General features: G+C 40.1%; 2 protein-coding genes and 1 pseudogene across 2 annotated transcripts in view; all 3 read right to left on the bottom strand.

Moving 5' to 3' along the window:
- LOC139441451 (serine/threonine-protein phosphatase 6 regulatory ankyrin repeat subunit C-like) overlaps positions 1–17036 on the bottom strand; it is a 55201-nt pseudogene extending 38165 nt beyond the window's left edge.
- LOC139441457 (uncharacterized) lies at positions 884–25503 on the bottom strand. The gene is made up of 9 exons (XM_071222372.1): positions 25487–25503; positions 13303–13352; positions 12174–12479; positions 6709–6987; positions 6231–6312; positions 5819–5869; positions 5333–5346; positions 1901–1951; positions 884–1559 (listed from the first exon to the last, which is right to left on the bottom strand). The coding sequence occupies exons 2-9, from the start codon at positions 13328–13330 to the stop codon at positions 976–978; spliced, it is 1395 nt and encodes a 464-aa protein (XP_071078473.1). The 5' UTR covers positions 13331–13352; positions 25487–25503; the 3' UTR covers positions 884–975.
- Positions 25455–26582, bottom strand: part of LOC139441456 (uncharacterized) — a 53769-nt gene continuing 52641 nt past the window's right edge. Inside the window, exon 9 of the mRNA XM_071222371.1 lies at positions 25455–26385. Coding sequence (XP_071078472.1) covers positions 25589–26385 — 797 coding nt within the window. The 3' untranslated portion in view covers positions 25455–25588. The remainder of the gene's footprint in view (positions 26386–26582) is intronic.

Below are 26582 nucleotides of genomic sequence, written 5' to 3'. Positions count from 1 at the left end.
AACCTTACCTTCTTCCAATCATTGATCGCCAGAGGGAGCTCCACCGCACACAGGTCGCGTCACAGTAGACTACCTTCATAATGCCAACATCAACTCCTTGCCCTGGCCGTCGAGATCTCCAGATCTCAAACCAATCGAACACCTCTGGAATGAACTCGATCTATGTGTAAGTCAACGTCAGAACACGCCACAGACACTCCCACAACTGTCCAACGTGATTCAGGCAGAATGGTACAGAATTCCGCAGGACAGAATTTGTACACTTATCCAGTCAGTGCGAGGATATGCAGAGCCGTGATTGCTACCTGGGGCGGTCAGACGAGATACTGAGGTCAGCGCAACCTTCTGGCCTTATGTGATATGATAATGAACATTTTTCAATGCCTTTGTACAACGACAACATGTGACTATCGAGGTCCAATATTTCATATTTGTATCTATAATATTAAAAGAAATATATCTACCACATAGTTCATGTGTTGTATGCAAATGTCATGAAGCCTTTTGCATTGTGCCGCCCTATGTTGGCAGAGAAAACGGCCGGTTACTTTGGTGCAAGGCCTTGGCCGCAATGCAGTGACGTCATCAACTGTGTGACGTCATTGTACCTTTGCCGCCACATCCACAGCCTTGGCTCTATCTGAGGTCACCGAGTGCAGCGAGATATAAACAAACAGTTTTGTCTGTTTCACGATTAATTGTACACTCATGACACAAAATTAACACTGACTATTTATATTACGAGATAAGGTGTTTACACAATAATCACACCTCATCTATATCTACACACAGTTAATTTTCTTACCTGATCATGCGAAGTTCCTAACACAACAAATGATAAAATATATTGACATATTTTTAACAAGTTTTATTTCTCCAAAAATACAACAAACATTCTCACCTAATCCGGAAATATATAACACACGACATCACATGTCCGCCTCCAACGTCTACACAAACACGACACTGACGTCACTAAGCGCCGCAGGACACCAGGACATCCAGCAGTCGCTGATGTCCCATGGATCTCACCATGTCGGTTGCTGTCCGCCCGTTGTTGTTTCCGACATCGATGTCAACCACGTTCAGAGACTGAACAATCCTCACGTCTCCTCTAACACAGGCCCAGTGAAGGACGTTCTCACCGACATTGTCCACCTGTGACACATCAGCCCCTTCATTCATAAGGAGCTTCACCACTTCACTGTGTCCCATCACTGCTGCCCACATCACCGGTGTCCTGCTCCCCACTCCTCTACTGTTGATGTCCAACACGTTTAGAGACAGGACAAACCTCACCGTCACCAAGTTTCCACTCACACAGGCCCAGTGAAAGGTGTTGTTACCGCCATCGTTCACCAGTGACACATCAGTGCCTTTACTCACAAGGAATTTAACCACCTCTCTGTGTCCCCCCCGTGCTGCCTCCATCACTGGTGTCATGCTCCACACTCTACAGTTTATGTTGACATCACCCGCAGACAGGAGCCGCTTCACCTCCTCTAGGTCCCCGTCCGCGCTGGCGTAGTAGAGGTCGCGGTCTGCTTGTGATGGAGTCGCTGTACCACAAAGTAAACGCAAAGTGTTGATAAGTGACATGAACATCGATACATCATTAACCACTTCCTATATGGATAACAACAAACTAAGGACAAGGTTTATGTATTGAACTAAGAATAATCGATTGATGTGACATTTTTTAAATGCTTTCTTATTCATCCAGTAGCTATAGCTGTATGCTGTGCATGGCTGGGGAGTGTTACTGACACTGTCAGTACAATTGCTGTTTGAAATTATTAAGATAATATTATTACATTATATTATTACATTGCTTTATATCAGCTTGGTAATTAAAAAAGGTTAGGTGTGAGCTTTCTGCCTGTTGGCTTCTCCCACATACCGTGTGAAGCCGTGGAGAGTAGTGGAACCCTCTCACTCAGGTCACTCGAGGCTGAAACTATAAATTTATAGTAGTTTAGTGATTGTCAAATAAACTAAATGACTCTCATAAATATACAACACAATTATAAATGCTATCTACCCCGCGTGTCTACACATCTGCTTTTTGGATTGATTATTGATGATGGTAGTTGACATGTTTGAAATTAATAAGATAATAAGAGAATACATTATCAACTTGTTAATTGTAGAGACTGTTAAAAGGAAAGTTGCGGAGTAGAATCTAGGCTTCCTGGCTGATATGTATACATGGTGATCAGGCCAAATATCATACAAAGTTGGACAATGACACAGTCAATCAAATGCTGGTGTAAGAGGGTGAAATAGTGATAATTCCCGTGGTCAAAGGTAAGTAACCCTTTGGCTGGGTGCGCTGAAATACTTATCTATAGATGTAAACACAATTGGTGATGTATATGTGAGGTTTAAATTAATTTTGACAGTCGGGCCAAGTCAGAGTAAACACATGTGCTTGTCCTGGTCATAGTGTCTGATGTATGTGTGACCGAAATAGGTACCTTGGGGTGCCTGTCCTGCTCATGATGTCGGATGTATGTGTGACCGAAATAAGTACCTTGGGGTGACTTCCGGATGCGCACGCACAGTGACAAGACGTGCTCGTAGAGCGCTCCGGTCCGACCCACTGTCACGAGATTTTATCCACATGAATCCTTGAAGATTTTGAAGTCGAAAGGCATTAAATTCATCAATGAAATCAACAACATTAATCTAAAGACGCAGGGAAAGGATTTATGAGAATAACGCCACATTACATCTTAAACAGTGAGTACAGCTTTAAAAACAACGCCATGCCTCCGAAAACGCGTTCCGAAGAAAACTTTGAAGACATTGTAGTGAAATCCGAAAAAAGACTGTCTCAGTTACTTGTAGAACTTCGTAATGACCTAGAAAATATGAAAACTGATATTAAAAGTGAAATCCAGAAAATGTCCTCACGTGTGGACGGTATCGAAAACCGGTATCAATCCAACAGGATGAAGTGAATGATTGACGTCAGGAAGTCGCACTGTTGAACACTAAACTGTTAGAGCAAGCTGAAAGTTTTGAGACTAGACTCACACTTAAAGAAATTCATGACAGAAAGCCGAATCTCTTGATCCACGGCCTGAAGAGAGAACCACAGGACAATTCAGAGAGGGTACTTAGACTTTTTTTTATGTATGTGTGACCGAAATAAGTACCTTGGGGTGCCTGTCCTGGTCATAGTGTCTGATGTATGTGTGACCGAAATTGGCACCTTGGGGTGCCTGTCCTGGTCATAGTGTCTGATGTATGTGTGGCTGCAATAGGTACCTTGGGGTGCTTGTCCTGCTCATAATGTCTGATGTATGTGTGACAGAAATAAGTACCTTGGGGTGCCTGTCCTGCTCATAGTGTCTGATGTATGTGTGGCTGCAATAGGTACCTTGGGGAGCCTGTCCTGCTCATAATGTCTGATGTATGTGTGACCGAAATTGGTACCTTGGGGTGCCTGTCCTGCTCATAATGTCTGATGTATGTGTGACCGAAATTGGTACCTTGGGGTGCCTGTTATGGTCATAATGTCTGATGTATGTTTGACTGAAATAAGTAACTGCAAGAATTCGGCCCGACATCACCACATTCATGTGGCATGTGTAAATATATGAAACATCTAAACAGACGACCGAAAGAAACTTCACCATAGTTTTAAATCACTCAAATTTAAAAACCACAAAGGATACATTGAGTAAAATGTTTTGAGAGGATCGAAATCAACGAAATCAACATTTCAGTCACACAGCATCCGATATCGGCATGACAGGTGCCAAAATTGAGGTGTATTATCAAAAACAAGCATTCAACTTAAAAGGAAAAAAGGCACACACATCTAAAATCAGCCAAGTTCAATTGCACGTCACAGCAATAGCGTGTATGACCACCCTCTGCTTGAAGATACGCAAAAACTGTCAGGCGCACACAAAATTTCTGATGATGTCACGTGTGATTCGTCGCCATTCTTCTTAGTGACCTGGATCAGTTCTTGTCGGTTGGCCGTGGGATATGGTCTCTGTCGAACACGACGATCAATGGCATCCAAGTAGTGTTGGGTAGCGTATTGGCCACGTCAACACGTTGACTTTGTTGGCTGCTAGGAAATTCTGTACAAGTTTGTTACAGCAACACTTGAGCAATCAAAACTTCTAGCAATATGGTGGCTAGCATCTGTATCATACCCAGGGTCCGATCGCGTTTTTCGGGTGTCAGTCGTAGCATTTCTGTGGTGGTCTCTTAGTGTGAGTGTCTAACATTCCGTCTCTATCCTTAAAAAATACTTCCTTAAACGTGTAGTTTCGGCTGTCCAAGCGGCATGTCTTTTTTTTCACTTTTTCTCATTTCCTAAAAATAAAGTGTCATAGAAGAATAACACTTTCTGCATTGACGTGTTTGCGATGTGTTTTGCATTGATTTAGTTTAAACTTGTGTTTTCAATTTTTTACAATTTAATTTTTAAAGTGGTAAAGTTTCTTTGGGTCGTCAGTTTACTATAGCTGTAATGTACATATTTAAGTGTGCCATCTATGGGTTAAATATTCCTTGCAATAGTATATTTTACTAGAATTATGCAAGGGAGATGCAAACAGGAATTTGATCTTTTTATTGAGAACACATCCTCCCTTTATTTTTTACATCGTTTTTTGCATATTTTGTACAATTTTTGTGTGTTATCTTTGATAAAATACTTTGACATTTTTGTTCAGATAAGCATGTTCCCGCCGTATTCATATGACGTGTTCTAAATGTCCTTGGCTGCAGTACGGTATATGAATGTATAATATAACAATGTCTTATGGCGTGAAGGCTGTGAGTTTGCACCTATATCATATAGTTTAATCATAGCAAAAACGTTTATGTTGAAGACGTCTCGCTTGCTTTATGAAATCAAATATTATGATACAGGGTTATCCATAATTACTTTATCATTGACGATAAGTTGCTGACAACGCATTAGTGACAAAATATGAATGTCCACCTCTTGAATTGTTTTATTGTTCTTCCCAACATATTCCTATCAGAAGGATGAAACAGGGCCTTGCAGTCTTATAATTTGACATAGTATATCATTCGTGTATTGTATGGTTGTGTTGACTGTGCTTGAGGATTGATTGAGTAAATGGTGGATAACGTGGCAGTCAGCGATAGCAGTGTCAATTATTGAAAATATCAACTTTAATATTCTGAGCAGTCGTAAAAAGTGAAACAAGAACGTCCACATCCTCAAGTCAACCAGTTCACCAGATGGAAGCACTATAACATGTTTAGATAGATATTATATTGTGTATGTGTAAAAGTATGCTTCAAGTAAAATATTAAAAAGTAATGCATCACTTACACGGCCTTGGATTCCTGAAAAAGAATAAAAGAGGAGGTAAGTAAACAGTGATATGTTTATCAGTAACAAGCGACACGGTTAGGTCAGTCGTCGTAGTGTGACTCAGGCATGGCGAAAACCTAGGATCGTATAATCCCATATCGCCCTGATTATGTGTCTAGGTTTGCCAGCACCATAACCATGCCCGTGGGTGTCACCTAAGTAGTGTCCCTCAGGTATGGCGAAAACCTAGGATCGTATAATCCCTTATCGCTCTGATGATGTGTCTAGGTTTGTCAGCACCATAACCAGGGGTGTCACAAAGTAGTAAACGTCTGTGACCTGCATCACTTCCGGCTTTACTCCCACATGAAGCTGACACGCCGTGATATGACTGAACTACTACAAATGAAACTTACTCACCACCTCTTCAGTAACACTACCAACAATCATATAGAGAAGATAAATAACCGTGTGCTTTCAAGAACAGGTCTTCATGAGAATTACCTTCTTATCAGCCACGTGAACCCTTTGTCAAACGTTCTTCTACATCGTGGACTGCAAAGAGATGTGCTTCATAAAACACAGGGCACCTGCTTGACATTTCCTCGTAAACACCAACCACTTTTGGCTCCCACACTAATATATATTCACATTTTTCATAAAACCATGTCTTGTACTGAATTAAAATTGTGATCATTGAACGATCGGATACAATTGCCATTACTGATAAGGATGGCATCATGGCAAAACATAGAGTAACATTCGTGTGTTCGTACAACTGAAACCGTGTAGATTATAGTACAACATTTTACCTATGTAAAATATGTCAAAGTTACGCTGAACAAAATGAGTTGATCATAATCTAGATGCTGAAGTAGTGTGAGGTTAGAACCCGACCTACACAAAGTAAACTCACCTCTTCCAGCAACACATTGTCAAAAAGCTTAAGACCGCAACAGTTAACATCAACTGCATACTCTGTGCAATGTGACCCTCACCTGTAACAAACACGATATGAGTAATTAGTGTGTCTAATGAGCCACTCACCTACAACACACAACCACAATATGACTAATAAGTATGTGTGTTGTGTCCCTCGCCTGTAACAGACAAACACGATATGACTAATTTGTCTGTCTTTTGTGCCCCTCGCCTGTAACAGACAAACACTAGGGGATTAAGTAGAATAAATATTAGGTATCTAACGTTAACTTTCAACAGCTTACATTCAACAGATTATGTCTTTGCAACATACGGTTTTTAATCTTCTTTTGTCCAATTGAACAAGTATTATTTTATTCATTATCTGGCCTCGAGAGCCTAACTCTACTTGACCCTTCTCAAGCTGCGGTGACTCAGCAGAATGGTTCCGTGATTGGGTTCCACCTATTTACCTGTTTCTGCTTCACAGAACTCTCCTGTATATCTCCCTCTGCAGCCATGGGTACAATGTCCACTTCCTTGATGACAGGTGTCCGCAATGCAGTTCCCGCCACACAGCTTCTCACATCGGTCGCCATGCCAACCACGCCGACATCCCCGAGTGCACGTTCCAGTGTCAGTCTGACAGTAGTTGGTGTTTCTGTCGGAACCCAGGGCACAACCTGGAGGACAGGCTTGATCACATGTTTCCCCAAATCTGCCCCAGTCACATGGTCTGTAGGTAGTGGTCACTGCAACACAGACACAGCTTGTGAGAACACTATCAGACAAAACGTCTGTATATACATTTAAGTACATATCCCCGCTCACACCCTGCCCCAGTCACACGGTCTGTAGGTAGTGGTCACTGCAACACAGACACAGCTTGTGAGAACACTATCAGACAAAACGTATGTATATATATGTGAGTACATATGCCTGCACACATCCTGTCCCAGTCACATGATCTGTAGGTAGTGGTCACTGCAACACAGACACAGCTTGTGAGAACACTATCAGACAAAACGTCTGTATATACATGTCATAACATATGCCTGCTCACACCCTGTCCCAGTCACACGGTCTGTAGGTAGTGGTCACTGCAACACAGACACAACTTACAAGACACCATAAGACAAAACGTCTGTATCTATATGTAAGTACATATCCCTGCACACATCCTGTCCCAGTCACATGATCTGTAGGTAGTGGTCACTGCAACACAGACACAGCTTGTGAGAACACTATCAGACAAAACGTCTGTATATACATGTCATAACATATGCCTGCTCACACCCTGTCCCAGTCACACGGTCTGTAGGTAGTGGTCACTGCAACACAGGCACAACTTACAAGACACCATAAGACAAAACGTATGTATATATATGTAAGTACATATCCCCGCACACATCCTGTCCCAGTCACATGGTCTGTAGGTAGTGGTCACTGCAACACAGGCACAACTTACAAGACACCATAAGACAAAATGTCCGTAAATACATGTCATTACATATCCCTGCTCACACCCTGCCCCAGTCACACGGTCTGTAGGTAGTGGTCACTGCAACACAGGCACAACTTACAAGACACCATAAGACAAAACGTATGTATATATATGTAAGTACATATCCCCGCTCACAACCTGCCCCAGTCACATGGTCTGTGGTTAGTGGTCACTGCAACACAGACACAGCCAGTGAGAACACTATCAGACAAAACGTCCGTATATACATGTCATTACATATGCCTGCTCACATCCTGCCCCTGTCACACGGTCTGTAGGTAGTGGTCACTGCAACACAGGCACAACTTACAAGACACCATACGACAAAACGTTCGTATATACATGTCATTACATGTCCCTGCTCATACCCTGCCCCAGTCACACGGTCTGTAGGTAGTGGTCACTGCAACACAGACATAGCTTGTCAGAACACTATCAGACAACACGTCTGTATATACATGTAAGTACATATCCCCGCTCACAACCTGCCCCAGTCACATGGTCTGTGGTTAGTGGTCACTGCAACACAGACACAGCTAGTGAGAACACTATCAGACAAAACGTCCGTATATACATGTCATTACATATGCCTGCTCACATCCTGCCCCTGTCACACGGTCTGTAGGTAGTGGTCACTGCAACACAGACACACCTAACAAGACACCATACGACAAAACGTCTGTATATACATGTCATTACATGTCCCTGCTCATACCCTGCCCCAGTCACACGGTATGTAGGTAGTGGTCACTGCAACACAGGCACAACTTACAAGACACCATACGACAAAACGTTCGTATATACATGTCATTACATGTCCCTGCTCATACCCTGCCCCAGTCACATGGTCTGTAGGTAGTGGTCACTGCAACACAGGCACAACTTACAAGACACCATAAGACAAAACGTCCGTATCTATATGTAAGTACATATCCCTGCACACATCCTGTCCCAGTCACATGGTCTGTAGGTAGTGGTCACTGCAACACAGACATAGCTTGTCAGAACACTCTCAGACAAAACGTCTGTATACACATGTAAGTACATATCCCCGCTCACACCCTGCCCCAGTCACATGGTCTGTGGTTAGTGGTCACTGCAACACAGACACAGCTTGTGAGAACACTATCAGACAAAACGTCCGTATATACATGTCATTACATATGCCTGCTCACACCCTGCCCCTGTCACATGGTCTGTAGGTAGTGGTCACTGCAACACAGGCACACCTAACAAGACACCATACGACAAAACGTCCGTATATACATGTCATTATATGTCCCTGCTCACACCCTGCCCCAGTCACACGGTCTGTAGGTAGTGGTCACTGCAACACAGACATAGCTTGTGAGAACACTATCAGACAAGACGTCTGTATATACATGTAAGTACATATCCCTGCACACAACCTGCCCCAGTCACACGGTCTGTAGGTAGTGGTCACTGCAACACAGACATAGCTTGTGAGAACACTATCAGACAAGACGTCTGTATATACATGTCATTACATATGCCTGCTCACATCTTGCCCCTGTCACACGGTCTGTAGGTAGTGGTCACTGCAACACAGGCACAACTTACAAGACACCATACGACAAAACGTTCGTATATACATGTCATTACATGTCCCTGCTCATACCCTGCCCCAGTCACACGGTCTATAGGTAGTGGTCACTGCAACACAGACATAGCTTGTCAGAACACTATCAGACAACACGTCTGTATATACATGTAAGTACATATCCCCGCTCACAACCTGCCCCAGTCACATGGTCTGTGGTTAGTGGTCACTGCAACACAGACACAGCTAGTGAGAACACTATCAGACAAAACGTCCGTATATACATGTCATTACATATGCCTGCTCACATCCTGCCCCTGTCACACGGTCTGTAGGTAGTGGTCACTGCAACACAGACACACCTAACAAGACACCATACGACAAAACGTCTGTATATACATGTCATTACATGTCCCTGCTCATACCCTGCCCCAGTCACACGGTATGTAGGTAGTGGTCACTGCAACACAGGCACAACTTACAAGACACCATACGACAAAACGTTCGTATATACATGTCATTACATGTCCCTGCTCATACCCTGCCCCAGTCACACGGTCTGTAGGTAGTGGTCACTGCAACACAGGCACAACTTACAAGACACCATAAGACAAAACGTCCGTATCTATATGTAAGTACATATCCCTGCACACATCCTGTCCCAGTCACATGGTCTGTAGGTAGTGGTCACTGCAACACAGACATAGCTTGTCAGAACACTCTCAGACAAAACGTCTGTATACACATGTAAGTACATATCCCCGCTCACACCCTGCCCCAGTCACACGGTCTGTGGTTAGTGGTCACTGCAACACAGACACAGCTTGTGAGAACACTATCAGACAAAACGTCCGTATATACATGTCATTACATATGCCTGCTCACACCCTGCCCCTGTCACATGGTCTGTAGGTAGTGGTCACTGCAACACAGGCACAACTTACAAGACACCATACGACAAAACGTTCGTATATACATGTCATTATATGTCCCTGCTCACACCCTGCCCCAGTCACACGGTCTGTAGGTAGTGGTCACTGCAACACAGACATAGCTTGTGAGAACACTATCAGACAAGACGTCTGTATATACATGTAAGTACATATCCCTGCACACAACCTGCCCCAGTCACACGGTCTGTAGGTAGTGGTCACTGCAACACAGACATAGCTTGTGAGAACACTATCAGACAAGACGTCTGTATATATACATGTCATTACATATGCCTGCTCACACCCTGCCCCTGTCACATGGTCTGTAGGTAGTGGTCACTGCAACACAGGCACACCTAACAAGACACCATACGACAAAACGTCCGTATATACATGTCATTATATGTCCCTGCTCACACCCTGCCCCAGTCACACGGTCTGTAGGTAGTGGTCACTGCAACACAGACATAGCTTGTGAGAACACTATCAGACAAGACGTCTGTATATACATGTAAGTACATATCCCTGCACACAACCTGCCCCAGTCACACGGTCTGTAGGTAGTGGTCACTGCAACACAGACATAGCTTGTGAGAACACTATCAGACAAGACGTCTGTATATACATGTCATTACATATGCCTGCACACACCCTGACCCAGTCACATGATCTGTAGGTAGTGGTCACTGCAACACAGACACAGCTTGTCAGAACGCTCTCAGACAAAACGTCTGTATATGCATATCATTACATATCCCTTGCACACATCTCATTTAATGCAATCCTCAATCAGACAGCAAATATCATCACTTATTAGCAGTGCATAAAGAACTTCCGTATTAACTATAAACAGTGTTTTCCTAAAATCAAACACACAGTTCATATGTTTATTCTGTTGGCTGGCCTTAAGGAAAGTCAAAGGCAATAAAATAATTGAATCAACAACAGTTCACTGATTGGACTGGTCAAGGAGCTAGTTTGACACAAGTGGGTAGAACTCTTGACCCTAGCAGTGATACCTCACCGGATGGGCATTGTGTAACTCGTATTCTTTAAATGGCATTCTTATATACTTGCTACAACTGCTGCTCAATAAACCGTGTTTGTGTATATATTCAAGTTGGTATTTCCGTTATTCAAAGTGTGCAATGAGGCCGTCTTACTGCTTATGGTCATTTTGGAGACATCAATGCGAAGTTTTATTAATGCGAACAAAGATCTCTCGCATTTCATGCATCTAATTCACGCTTGCGTTATTTTCAAGATTTACATAATGTCTATTCCTAATACAGGATATTTACCAACCCCAAACACACAAGCGTGATAACCTCTTTATCATATAATGTCATATTATAGTTCTGCACTCGAAAATCTCTTTCCATCTCTTACAAACATTACCTAAACATTGCAAGTTTTCCCGGAATGTGCGCAATAATATATACAACGTCAGAGGGTAAGTGATGTGTCAGTCCGACAGTGACAGTAGCCAACACAGTTCCCACTGAAACCTCGTTCTGATGCAGTGGAGAACATATTGCGGCTAAATCTAACTGTTGTAATTTGACGAAAAAGTTCCAAGCCGCAGAGGAAACTCATCCCGTTTGGCTGGTGACCTTAGCTTGCAAAATAGTTTTTCAATTTATATCGAAAATGCCTTAACTACGTCACAGTTAGACAATAATTTTCAGTATATTAGACAACATGTAATATATTATTTTGATGATGATAGCAATTATCCCTGTAGTTTCTTCAGATTCCCGATGGTTAATTCTAACTCGAGTTACAGGGGCGAGGCCATGTTTGTTTGTAAACACTGAAAGTAGTCCCCATTTGACCTTTGATATTTGCATCTCTATCCACATATGACCCCAATGGAATTGCTTTGGCTTTATCCTGCCGACAAACCTGCCCATTATATGATTAATAAATGTATCTGTGTACCTGTTGTCTGTATCTGTGCACCTGTTGTTGTGTTACAGAAATATCCAATGTATCCATCTATACATCCGAGGGTACATCCCCCGTTGCCTTGGTTGCACGTGGTGCTGATGCAGTTCTGACAACAAAGTTGATCACAGTGGTCACCATGCTGACCACGAACACACCCTTGCAAACACTTTCCAGTATCTTTGTGACAGGGTCGAAGGTTTCTGCCAAGGTAAAGTCCACAGTGATCTGAACATAGTCGGTCACAGTTGTGTCCATACTTGCCCCACTCGCACACCGGGACACCCTGTACTGCAGAAACTGAAAACAGAAGTGAAATGAGATACATGTTTACCTGATTTCCGACGTGTTTGAAGCTTGCATGACAAGGCTAGTGATCATAGATCGTGGTCATGGCGGCCCAAGCCATCTAAGGAGTAAACACAAGTAACATGGGTACCCCAGTTTCGCACTGATGATGTGTCCAGGTTTGTAAGCACCATATCCTACTCGTGGCTTTCACCGAAGTAGGAAACGTCAAAGACCAGCTTCAAGTAGAACTTTCATCCCACATTTAGCTGACACATCGTTCAAAACGGTGCTAAACTATAGTCACTCACATTTAAGATAATATGACTATGAGTATGAACCTTGGTTACCGATGGTTACCAAATTCCACTGTCGGAACATAGATCTAAGACAGGTCGATTACAGTCTAGTTAAACATAACAGTGGTCACAGTTGAGCCTGCAATTGGTTCACTTGTAAATATGCATGTATCAGCCATATGATCTTGTTCTACCCAGCTGTTGTTCACTTGCTTGATCAAGATACCTGTATCGAGGCGTTGCATTGAAAGCAAAATGAAGGTGAAATCCATGTAAATTCTGTTTTCCTTGTTACTTCTAACTGCCACTGTATATATTATACAAGTGATAACGCTTGACGAGGTCAATATACAAAAACAAGGACCTTGGACAGGCCGAGATTCGGTCAAACCACGGAAGGGGTCGGGCCCGAGGTCCATGTTTCTGCATATTGACCTCGTCAAGAGGAATCACTTTTTTATATAATCTATATTTAGTCAGCTGCACGGGTAGACATTTTTGTATCTGTACCATGTCGATATACCAAAGTCACTTACATACTATGATCAGCAACGATCCAAACATCACAGCATATAGCAAATCCCTTCTGTAAAATAAATAACATTAAACAATTATGACGACGTCACGTAATTATTGTTGTGGTTGATTTTGAGCCAGGAATTCACTTGCCATTCTGAACACGCATGTTGAGCAAGTGAAGTTGAATGAACTATAGGCCTTTGTGAAAACTTATTAAGAGATTGTAAATCAACCATGAATTGATTTCAATAAGAGAAACCACTCGAATCTGTTGATTCCAGATTCAACATATATCCAGGATTTCTCAATTACGTAATCGAGGCTCTAGATATGGGTGGGACAGACATAAGTTCATATCGGGTAGACAGCAGTAAGACTTTCATATTGCCATTGCGTCAATCGAGCTGCCCTGTGTATAGCTTGGTTATATATGCACCTTTGTCTGTAGGTCTCTAGTTTGTCATACAAGGAATCAATGTGTAAGTAGATAGTGTAAGGTTGGGTGCTTGGACACTGTTTACAATATACATTATACTCCGACAGCCCAGTGTGCAGTACCTATTCCGCGGTTGTTGATCAGATAGTGGGGACCTACCCTCTCCAGTCACCTAGTTACTACATTGTCACACATCCAAGTGGTTTGTGTTTTGTATATTGTTTAACACATATTAAGATTATTAAGTGCAATTACTAAACATTTTAACACGCCTCATCAGATCGTGTTGGTTATATGATTGTCTGAGTTCATTTGTTCTCACTCAGGGCATCGTTACAGACAGTTTCATTCCACTGATTGAAATAAAGGAGACCGGTGAAGCCGCCTCATTATAGATCCATGCATAGAGAAGACGTTTGAAGACGAATTTTCTAGTTAATTAATTTCCGTTTTCATTTATGTTTATATTATATTTGTTATATTCTATATGTTGATATTCTACAACGCTATTTCGACTACTTAGGGTTTTGTTAACAATCTATGCAGCAAAAAAAAAAATTAAATGAATTTTACACTCCATTTTGCACCATATATATGACATTTAGTATTTCATAAACCTTTTTAAGTGCATAGTTAGACCACGTGCCACATGTCACTATTGCTGCGAAGGCTGCGATACCTATAACAAGAAAGTGTAATTTACTAAAATAAGTACGCTCCTTTGACCCCGTGTTCTACAAAACAGCACAAACTACTGCCTTTACGGTACATGCTTCCTGACTTCATTTGTGGATGCACTTAATACGCATATACCCATTGTCGACCTACCATGTGGAGTGCACTTGTAACAGCTGATAAGACATCGGGTCAACATGACCTCAGTGACACTCATATCACGGGTGGTATTGTTTTTTTTAAGTTGAAACCTGATCTACAGATCACACGTGTGGCCCTGTCATAGCGGCGCAGAAGGTTATCGCTATGTGGTTCTTTTTGTGTCTATTCTAACGCATGTTGAATAAAGTAGATCATAGCTGCTATAAAACACGCGAGTAAGACGCTCGTGCATGTCGTACTTATTGTTGAACCAAATGAGTCCAACATCAATGTGATTATAAAATCACATCAAATATACTTAAGTACTGACAGGGGACTCTTGTATTGGATTGCTATATAGAAGATAGCTACGCGATAAATCACAAAGAGTGGGGAAGACCGAAGCGTGGGTTTTTCCATGGTAAAACATTGTTCTATGTACCATTGTTCTAGATTGAAGTGACTTGTGAATTGTTAGCCAGAGATGTAGCTGGGCAACGTAGACAAACGCAATGGTCGAACAATCGCATCCAAAAGTGGGAGATATGAGACAATCGGCATTCGGAAAAAAGTACAGATAATCGACGTGAGGATTTTGAGAATATGCGGGAATACCAAAATTAACCCACCTGTTCATTTAACGGACTTGTCGAATACTATTCAGGGAGTCATCGTTATTAAAATCAAGGGAACTATTTTTAAACACACTTGATCAACATCCTCAAAGAGGCTCTACGTAATGTTCATATAAGAAATATTTTTATCTTACAAACAAGACACTGCAGGGAGAATAAACTAATCGGGGCTGCGACCCTCATTGTTTATTTTCCCTGCAGTTTGTTATTGAACAATAAACAACACCCACTCGTCGTTTATATCTTAATGAACGTATGCGACGTCTGTGTTAGATCCTGTTATACTGACAGGCGACTCTGGTATTGTATTGCTACTGAACGTATGTGACTTTGCTGTGTTAGATGCTGTTGTACTGTCACGCGACTCTAGTATTGTATTGCTACTGAACGTATGTGACTTTGCTGTGTTAGATGCTGTTGTACTGTCACGCGACTCTAGTATTGTATTGCTACTGAACGTATGTGACTTTGCTGTGTTAGATGCTGTTATACTGTCACGCGATTCTAGTATTGTATTGCTATTGAAGTATGTAACTGTGCTGTGTTAGATGCTGTTGTACTGTCACGCGACTCTAGTATTGTATTGCTACTGAACGTATGTGACTTTGCTGTGTTAGATGCTGTTGTACTGTCACGCGACTCTAGTATTGTATTGCTATTGAAGTATGTAACTGTGCTGTGTTAGATGCTGTTGTACTGTCACGCGACTCTGGTATTGTATTGCTACTGAACGTATGTGACTTTGCTGTGTTAGATGCTGTTGTACTGTCACGCGACTCTAGTATTGTATTGCTATTGAAGTATGTAACTGTGCTGTGTTAGATGCTGTTATACTGACAGGCGACTCTAGTATTGTATTGCTACTGAACGTATAAGACTTTGCTGTGTTAGATGCTGTTATACTGTCACGCGATTCTAGTATTGTATTGCTATTGAAGTATGTAACTGTGCTGTGTTAGATGCTGTTGTACTGTCACGCGACTCTAGTATTGTATTGCTACTGAACGTATGTGACTTTGCTGTGTTAGATGCTGTTGTACTGTCACGCGACTCTAGTATTGTATTGCTATTGAAGTATGTAACTGTGCTGTGTTAGATGCTGTTGTACTGTCACGCGACTCTGGTATTGTATTGCTACTGAACGTATGTGACTTTGCTGTGTTAGATGCTGTTGTACTGTCACGCGACTCTAGTATTGTATTGCTATTGAAGTATGTAACTGTGCTGTGTTAGATGCTGTTGTACTGTCACGCGACTCTGGTATTGTATTGCTATTGAAGTATGTAACTGTGCTGTGTTAGATCCTGTTATACTGACAGGCGACTCTGGTATTGTATTGCTATTGAAGTATGTAACTGTGCTGTGTTAGATCCTGTTGTACTGTCACGCGATTCTAGTATTGTATTGCTACTGAACGTATGTGACTTTGCTGTGTTAGATGCTGTTATACTGTCACGCGACTCTAGTATTGTATTGCTACTGCACGTATGTGACTTTGCTGTGTTAGATGCTGTTGTACTGTCACGCGATTCTAGTATTGTATTGCTACTGAACGTATGTGACTTTGCTGTGTTAGATGCTGTTGTACTGTCACGCGATTCTAGTATTGTATTGCTACTGAACTTATGCGACTTTGCTGTGTTAGATGCTGTTGTACTGTCACGCTATTCTAGTATTGTATTGCTATTGAACGTACGTGTGTTCGTCTTTTGCATCCCCAATGAAAGCAAGATAGTTCTTACCTGAAAATACACTTACGTTTTGACTCCCTTCACTTCACAAATATGTCCACCCCTCCTACGTTCTGCGCACTGCTCTGTAGCATGGCATACCTCGACTCAGTAGATAACACTGACGTAAACATTAGGTAACCAAGCAATTTGAACAGAACGAAGTCCCCGACCCATACACACAGCCTGACTTGTGATCCAGCTAGAAGAGGGAAAAACGCCGCATGATTTAAAGACTACTTGTTAAATGCACGCTTATACGCTATGCACAGGAGCGCCCCTTTACAGCAACCAGTTGATTTACCCCAGTGGTATAACTGAAATACTGTAGTGTAAGTATGTGCTGAAACACTCACTCACTCACTCACCCAAACCCAATCACTCAAACAATATTCACTCTCACACCAAAAGCTTACTCAAAAAATTCTTTCACTCACCTAATCTATAATCGCCCAGTCACTAAAAACTATATTCACTTACTCATTCAAACTATATTCACTCACTCATCTAATCTATATTCACTTACTCATCTAAACTATATTCACTTATTCATATAAACTATATTCAGTCACTCATCTGAACTATATTCACTCACTCATCTAAACTATATTCACTTACTCATCTAAACTACATTCACTCACTCATCTAAACTATGTTCACTCACTCATCAAAACTACATTTACTCACTCATCTGAACTACATTTACTCACTCATCTAAACTATTTTCACTCACTCATCAAAACTACATTTGCTCACTCATCAAAACTATATTCACTCGCTCATCTAAACTATATTAACTCACTCATCTAAACTATACTCACTCACTCATCTAAATTATATTCACTTACTCATATAAACTATATTCAGTCACTCATATGAACTATATTCACTCATTCATCTAAACTATATTCACTTACTCATCTAAACTACATTCACTCACTCATCTAATCTATATTCACTTACTCATCTAAACTATCTTCACTTACTCATCTAAACAATATTCACTTACTCATCTAAACTACATTTACTCACTCATCTAATGTATATTCACTTACTCATCTAAACTATATTCACTTACTCATCTAAACTATATTCACTCACTCATATAAATTATATTCACTTACTCATCTAAACTATATTCATTCACTCACCTAAACTATATTCACTCACTCATCTAAACTATATTCACTCACTCATCTAAACTATGTTCACTCACTCATCAAAACTACATTTACTCACTCATCTGAACTACATTTACTCACTTATCTAAACTATATTCACTCACTCATCAAAACTACATTTGCTCACTCATCTAAACTATATTAACTCATTCATCTAAACTATATTCACTCACTCATCTAAACTATATTCACTTACTCATATAAACTATATTCAGTCACTCATCTAATCTATATTCACTTACTCATCTAAACTACATTCACACACTCATCTAATCTGTATTCACTTACTCATCTAAACTATATTCACTCTCTCATCTAAACTATATTCACTCACTCATCTAAACTATATTCACTTACTCATATAAACTATATTCAGTCACTCATCTAAACTACATTCACTCACTCATCTAATCTATATTCACTTACTCATCTAAACTATATTCACTCTCTCATCTAAACTATATTCACTCACTCATCTAAACAATATTCACTTACTCATCTAAACTATATTCACTCTCTCATCTAAACTATATTCACTTACTCATCTAAACTACATTCACTCATTCATCTAATCTATATTCACTTGCTCGTCAAAACTATATTCACTCTCTCATCTAAACTATATTCACTTACTCATCTAAACTATATTCACTTACTCATCTAAACTATATTCACTCACTCATCTAAACTATATACACTTACTCATCTAAACTATATTCATTCTCTCACCTGAACTATATTCACTCAGTCATCAAAACTACATTTGCTCACTCATCTAAACTATATTCACTCACTCATATAAACTATATTCAGTCACTCATCTGAACTATATTCAGTCACTCATCTGAACTATATTCACTCATTCATCTAAACTACATTCACTTACTCATCTAAACTACATTCACTCACTCATCTAATCTATATTCACTTACTCATCTAAACTATATTCACTTACTCATCTAAACTATATTCACTCACTCATCTAAACTATATTAACTCACTCATCTAAACTATATTCACTCACTCATCTAAACTATATTCACTTACTCATATAAACTATATTCAGTCACTCATCTGAACTATATTCATTCATTCATCTAAACTACATTCACTTAGTCATCTAAACTACATTCACTCACTCATCTAATCTATATTCACTTACTCATCTAAACTATATTCACTTACTCATCTAAACTATATTCACTCACTCATCTAAACTATATTCACTTACTAATCTAAACTACATTCACTCACTCATCTAATCTATATTCACTTACTCATCTAAACTATATTCACTTACTCATCTAAACTATATTCACTCTCTCATCTAAACTATATTCACTTACTGATCTAAACTACATTCACTCACTCATCTAATCTATATTCACTTACTCATCTAAACTATATTCACTTACTCATCTTAACTATATTCACTCACTCATCTAAACTATATTCACTTACTCATCTAAACTATATTCATTCACTCACCTGAACTATATTCACTCACTCATCTAAACTATATTCACTCACTCATCTAAACTACATTTACTCACTCATCTGAACTACATTTACTCACTGATGTAAACTATATTCACTCAGTCATCAAAACTACATTTACTCACTCATCTGAACTACATTTACTCACTCATCTAAACTATATTCACTCACTCATCAAAACTACATTTGCTCACTCATCTAAACTATATTAACTCGATCATCTAAACTATATTCACTCACTCATCTAAACTATATTCACTTACTCATATAAACTATATTCAGTCACTCATCTGAACTATATTCACTCATTCATATAAACTATATTCACTTACTCATCTAAACTATATTCACTCACTCATCTAAACTATATTCACTTACTCATCTAAACTATATTCATTCACTCACCTAAACTATATTCACTCACTAATCTAATCTATATTCACTTACTCATCTAAACTATATTCACTTACTCATATAAACTATATTCACTTACTCATCTAAACTATATTTACTTACTCATCTAAACTATATTCACTTACTCATATAAACTATATTCACTCACTCATCTAAACTATATTCACTTACTCATATAAACTATATTCACGTACTCATCTAAACTACATTCACTCACTCATTTAATCTATATTCACTTACTTATCTAAACTATATTCACTCACTCATCTAAACAATATTCACTCTCTCATCTAAACTATATTCACTCACTCATCTAAACTATATTCACTTACTCATCTAAACTATATTCATTCACTCATCTGAACTATATTCACTCACTCATCTAAACTATATTCACTCACTCAACTAAACTATGTTCACTCACTCATCAAAACTACATTTACTCACTCATCTGAGCTACATTTACTCACTCATCTAAACTATATTCATTCACTCATGAAAACTACATTTACTCACTCATCTAAACTATATTAACTCGATCATCTAAACTATATTCACTTACTCATATAAACTACATTCACTCACTCATCTGAACTATATTCACTCATTCATATAAACTATATTCACTTACTCATCTAAACTATATTCACTCACTCATCTAAACTATATTCGGTTACTCATCTAAACTATATTCATTCACTCACCTGAACTATATTCACTCACTCATCGAAACTATATTCACTCACTCATCTAAACTATGTTCACTCACTCATCAAATCTACATTTACTCACTCATCTGAACTACATTTACTCACTCATCTAAACTATATTTACTCACTCATCAAAACTACATTTGTTCACTCATCTAAACTATATTCACTCACTCATCTAAACTATATTCACTCACTCATCAAAACTACATTCACTCACTCATCTAAACTATATTCACTCACTCATCAAAACTACATTTCCTCATTTATCTGGGGCGGTCGGGTAGCCTAGTGGTTAAAGCGTTCGCTCGTCACGCCGAAGACCCGGGTTCGATTCCCGACATGGGTACAATGTGTGAAGCCCATTTCTGGTGTCCACCGCCCTGTTTTGCTGGAATATTGCTAAAAGCGGCGTAAAACCATACTTACTCACTCACTACTCATTTATCTAAACTATATTCACTCACTCATCAAAACTATATTCACTTACTCATCTAAACTATATTCACTCACTCATCTGAACTACATTTACTCACTCATCTAAACTATATTCAATCACTCATCAAAACTATATTCACTCACTCATCTAAACTATACTCACTTACTCATCAAAACTACATTTACTCATTTATCTAAACTATATTCACTCACTTATCTGAACTATATCTACTACAATATTGCTAAGTGCAGCGTTAAACAACAAACCAACCAACCAACCAGCGCAGACGAATAAACTTTAAGGTTTTGAATATATGGGAAACCCCCTGTTCTGCGATATCATCCACTGTCATTTTAGGCAAAGCAAGAAAATTAGGTACATCGTAAATCTCTCCATTTTGGAGATAGATAAAGGCGCGTTTATTAAATGTATGTTTTTAAGCCCAAATATCGGATATCGGATGTATTTACTCGGAGAAAAGAACTTCAAAAATAGCATATGAGGGGTCACGGGTATCGGGATTTCATCAAATCTCCAAATATCATTCTGAAACGACGCCTATAACCTTTGAATCGTTCAGAATGTTTTAGAAATTACGCAAACACGACCGCCAATATTATGTGAACTTTCCACCATATAGGATAGTGTGCCGTGCCTAAGATACCCCTTACATCGCGTGTAAGTTAAACTCAGCTACCATACATGCATGCCTGAATTCCTCATACATTTAAGAATGAAATGACAAATGGTTTTTGTCACCAATACAATGTGTCTAGCTAAAATACATTTGGTGTGACACGAAGGCTGTGCTCGGAAAACTGCACTGGTTTGAAATGTAAACAAAGCAAACTTAAGATTTTACACTGATGCAGTTGCTCATAGTTGAGAGATCCATTCGTCTATTTGTTGCACACATTGGCCTAATAAATAAACCAATATATTTGACATATATCTATGTCGTTCACATTTTAGGCAGTATTAGACTTAAATTTACACAATCAGGTAGTTTAATAACCTCCATCCCTGCGCAAGTCAAGTGTCGCTAGTAGACCCAGTACGTGTCGTGCCATAGGGGCTTGTAAGGCAAACTTTAGCAGCAAGATATATACGGACAGTTACGGGTCAGTACTACTATACTATGTTTGTTTGTTTGTTTAGCGCCGCACTCAGCAATAAATCTTTTTCAGCTATGTGACGGCGGTCTTTAAATAATCGAGTATGGAATAGACAATCGGTGATTGACATCATAAGCATCGATCCACGCAATTGGGATACGATATTATGCATCAACCAAGTCAGCGAGCCTGACTACCCAATAATGTTTATTTTAACCCCGTCAGTGCTCTTTAATTGCTGCTAAAGTTTGCGTGACAAGCACCAGTGGTGGGAACACAATCCTCGCACAACGTTCACATGATTATGTTTACGAAAGCCTAATGATACGCCACTTTGGCAGAATATCCATATTTTTAATTCAAAATTTCTTCTTAATGATTGAATAACGAGAAAAAAAATCGAAATTACGAGAAAAACATCGATGCAACGGGAAAATAATCGAAATAGCGAGAAAGTAATTGAAATTACGAAAATATAATCGAAATAACGAGAACAAACTCGAATTTTCAGGCTCGCTGACTTGGTTGATGTATGTCATCGTATCCCATTTGCGTAGATCGATGCTCATCATCACTGGATTGTCTGGTCCAGACTGGTTTACGTACAGACCGCCTTCTTAACGGTGGACTTTTGCTGAATGCGGCGTTAAACAACAAACAAACATGGACGGTGTGTTACAACCATGCTACGGATTATCACGAGTCAATCTAGCTTATAACTGTTATAGTCCCGTGAAGATTCCGGATTAGAATAGGTTTTCAGCAACCCATGCTTGTAAGAGGTGACTAACGGGATTGAGCGGTCAGGCTTGCTGACTTGGTTGATGCATGTCATCGTACCAATAGTGCATGGATCGATGCTCATGATATCACTCACTGGATTGTCTGTCCCAGTCTTGATTCTTTACGGACCGCCGTCGTATGGCTGGAATATTACTGAGTTCGACGAGTGGGGCCGAGGATATAGGAACGGAGTTCGTTCTTCTGCCCGTCCACCCAGAGAAATGAAACTTTTCACACTGATGTTACTGGTCATGATCTCAAAAGAGTTGGTGCCCTAAATTATTTGTTTACAGACTTACAGCCCGTGCTTTACAACAGTCTGCATACAGTGTGCATACTGCGTGAAATGGGGACACTTTTTTTCTGAGAAACTACTGAAGTTACATAAATGAAAGTTTGCACGTCTATCTAAGAGATACTAAGTCTTGTGAAGACTGAGTTCGAAAATTATGTAATTATTTTTCCCAGAGGAGGGGCCTTTTATGTGTATTAATTTCACATTTAGTCATTTTTTTCTGATGACATATAGCGACCCTAGTGCCTATCTCTTCTTCTGCAGGCTTTATAGGGCTGTCTTATGTTCTTAGCTAATATCGACTTCCTTATTGGTCATTACTATACGAACAAACATAATACTGTGCCCCATGGAGGGGGGATATTAATAACGCTGTTTTCTTGTTAATTTTGTATCCTTAATAAAAGAAAAATGTCTAAGTAAAAAGAAATCTTATCTGAGAGAAAGATGAATTAATTATTGTGTTTATTTAGATTGTTTTTTTTCTTCACAAGTTTAAACATATAAGTTCCCTCCAAAAGAAAACGGGAAAACTATATATTCATGGAACCGAATAATGGAACAATGAAAAAACATAGGGAAATAAGCTTTGCTGTCAGTACATTGGGAATAGCGCTCATACAAATTCAACACGTCAGAATCAAACGTTGACATGCACTACTACAGGCTAGGAAACCCATGATAGCATATCACGTTGCTGTGTCTTAAACAAAGCGTTCCCTTCTCCATTTCCATCAGTATAATTGCTGAAAACCATTTACATAAACGACTGCTAGTTTTTCTTTCGTCATTCAGTTTCCTATTCTGCTTTCCCGTTTATGACACATAATTCCATCAGTTTAATTGATCTATGATCATTATCTATTTCAAACTTTTCTTTAATGTGCGTGTACATATCAAACTTTAAATACAGTTCTAAAGTCGCAATTATAGAAAAATGTTATGAAAGGAAATGTATTTAGTTAATCCAGGTAATTCATATTTTCGTAATTTTATTTTTTATTTTTCACTGAATCTAGATATTACTTATAATTGTACTGTAAATACAATATTTACAATATATGCGATCGTTTCCTTGTATTAAATATAGCCTACTCCACACTTCTTTAAATTCAAGTATCAAAATCCCTGTAAATTAGGTTTAACAATGCATAATAACACCCGAAATGTAAATAAGCAGTCAATTTCAACGAGACGTAATATCGGTAAATTAACTCATGGACAATTCTCAAATGTCATATGTCTATCATCGTTAGGTTATTTACTTTACAATGATATGAAGTATTGCAGGTCCAGATTTCAAACAAGGGCGCTTGCTAGAATTTACCTGCCACATTCGGGTGCTTCGTATTACAGTTCATGTAGCAAGAGTAGCACCTTTCATCGATGGCTAGGCAGTGCATATATCTTTGGGATTTACTGCATTTAGATACTGTGGTGAAGACATTCAACGCTAGTTGCATTTCGGTTACACTGTGCGAAGAAATAAGAACGTTGTAACACTTTTTATACAATGTTACGTTTTTGAAACCGTGACTGACGGCCACGCACCATGAGAGATAAACACATGCTCATGCTATGGTCGGATTCGTACAATCGACTCTGCTTTTAATTATTTAATTCAACTTGTGCATATTAAAAGATCCTCCTAAGAAAAAAGATGTACCGTATATGTCTGCCTTTGTTAAACTATATCTACCACAAAGTCCATGTGTTGTATGCATATGCCATGAAGCCTGCATTGTGCCACCCTGTTTTGGCAGAGAAAACAGCCGGTCACTTTGGTGCACGACCTTGACCGCAATGCTGTGACGTCATGGACAGTGTGACGTCACTGTCATTGTTCATTTGGCGCCACATCAGCTGGGCGAACCTCGGCTCAGTCTGAGGTCACAGAGTGCAGCGAGATGTAAACAAACAGTTTGTTGTGTGTTTCACGATTAATTATGAACTCCTGACACACAAATAACACAGACTAATTATATCACGAGATGCAGGTTTCACATAATAATCACACATCATCAATATTTACACTCAGTTAACAATCTCACCTACCTTATAATGCGAAGTTCCAAACACAACAGATGACAAAATATCTAAAAATATTTTTATCAAGTTTATCGCTCCTCAAACAAAAGAAACATTCTCACCAAATCCGGGAATATATAACCCGACGACGTGCACGGCACACCATGTCACTTTCTGTAACAACATGTTCCTCCTCCACCGTCTACACAAACACGACACTGACGTCACTGAGTGCCGCGGGACTTCAGCAGTTCCACCACTCGCCGATGTCCCCCGGATCTCGCCACGTCGGCCGCTGTCTGCCCCCAGTCGTTCCTGGCGTCGATGTCCACCACGATCAGAGACAGCACAAACTCCACCGTCTCCACATATCCTCCCCGACAGGCGAGGTGAAGGATGTTGTTACCGTCCTCGTCCAACAGTGACACATCGGCCCCTTCAATCACCAGGAGCTCCACCACATATCTGTGTCCCCTCTCTGCTGCCAACATCACCGGTGTCCTGCTCCGATCTCCTCTTTTGACGATGTCCACCACGTTCAGTGACAGTACAAACATCACTGTCCCCACATCTCCTTCCCGACAGGCGAGGTGAAGGATGTTGTCACCGACCACGTCCACCAGTGACACATCGGCTCCTTTACTCACCAGGAGCTTCACCACGTCTCTGTGTCCCCCCAGTGCTGCCACCATCACCGGTGTCCTGCTCACCTCTCCTCTGCTGTTGATGTCCACCACGTGCAGAGACAGCACATACTTCACCGTCTCCACATCTCCTCCCAGACAGGCGTAGTGTAGGGTGTCGTCACCGTACTTGTCCACCAGTGACCCATCAGCCCCTTTACTCACCAGGAGCTCCACCACGTCTCTGTGTCCCCTCCATGCTGCCTCCATCACCGGTGTCCTGCTCCTCTCTCTACAGTTGACGTTGACTCCCGGTGTAGACAGGAGCCGCTTCACCTTCTCCAGGTCCCCGGCCTTGCAGGCGCAGAAGAGGTCGCAGTCTGCTTGTGATGGAGTCGCTGTAACACAAAGTAAACTCTGTACACATCATGACATCTTTGTCGTACATCTACTGTGTTCACACCTCGAAGTGTTGATGCGTGACAGGAACATCAATACATGATGAACCACTTCCTGTGTGGATGACAACAATATTACGATGAATGGTTCATGTATTGAACTAAGAATAATCTATTCACGTGACAATTGCTCAAGT

Source organism: Haliotis cracherodii, unplaced genomic scaffold, assembly GCF_022045235.1.
Source record: "Haliotis cracherodii isolate W230 unplaced genomic scaffold, xgHalCrac1.p SCAF_40, whole genome shotgun sequence".
Classification (NCBI taxonomy): Eukaryota; Metazoa; Mollusca; class Gastropoda; order Lepetellida; family Haliotidae; genus Haliotis; species Haliotis cracherodii.
The sequence above is the reverse complement of the archived record's forward strand: the minus strand, read 5'-3'. Positions and strand labels throughout refer to the sequence as shown.

What these genes read in the sequence shown, in the direction of transcription:
- LOC139441457 (XM_071222372.1), bottom strand. Translation starts at nt 13,330, where the DNA reads ATGTTTGGATCGTTGCTGATCATAGTAT. An exon ending in GTTCTGTGAAGCAGAAACAG is followed by an intron (nt 6,313 to 6,708) that starts GTAAATAGGTGG and finishes TGTTTGTTACAG; the next exon opens with GTGAGGGTCACATTGCACAG. An exon ending in ACAATGTGTTGCTGGAAGAG is followed by an intron (nt 5,870 to 6,230) that starts GTGAGTTTACTT and finishes ATCTCTTTGCAG; the next exon opens with TCCACGATGTAGAAGAACGT.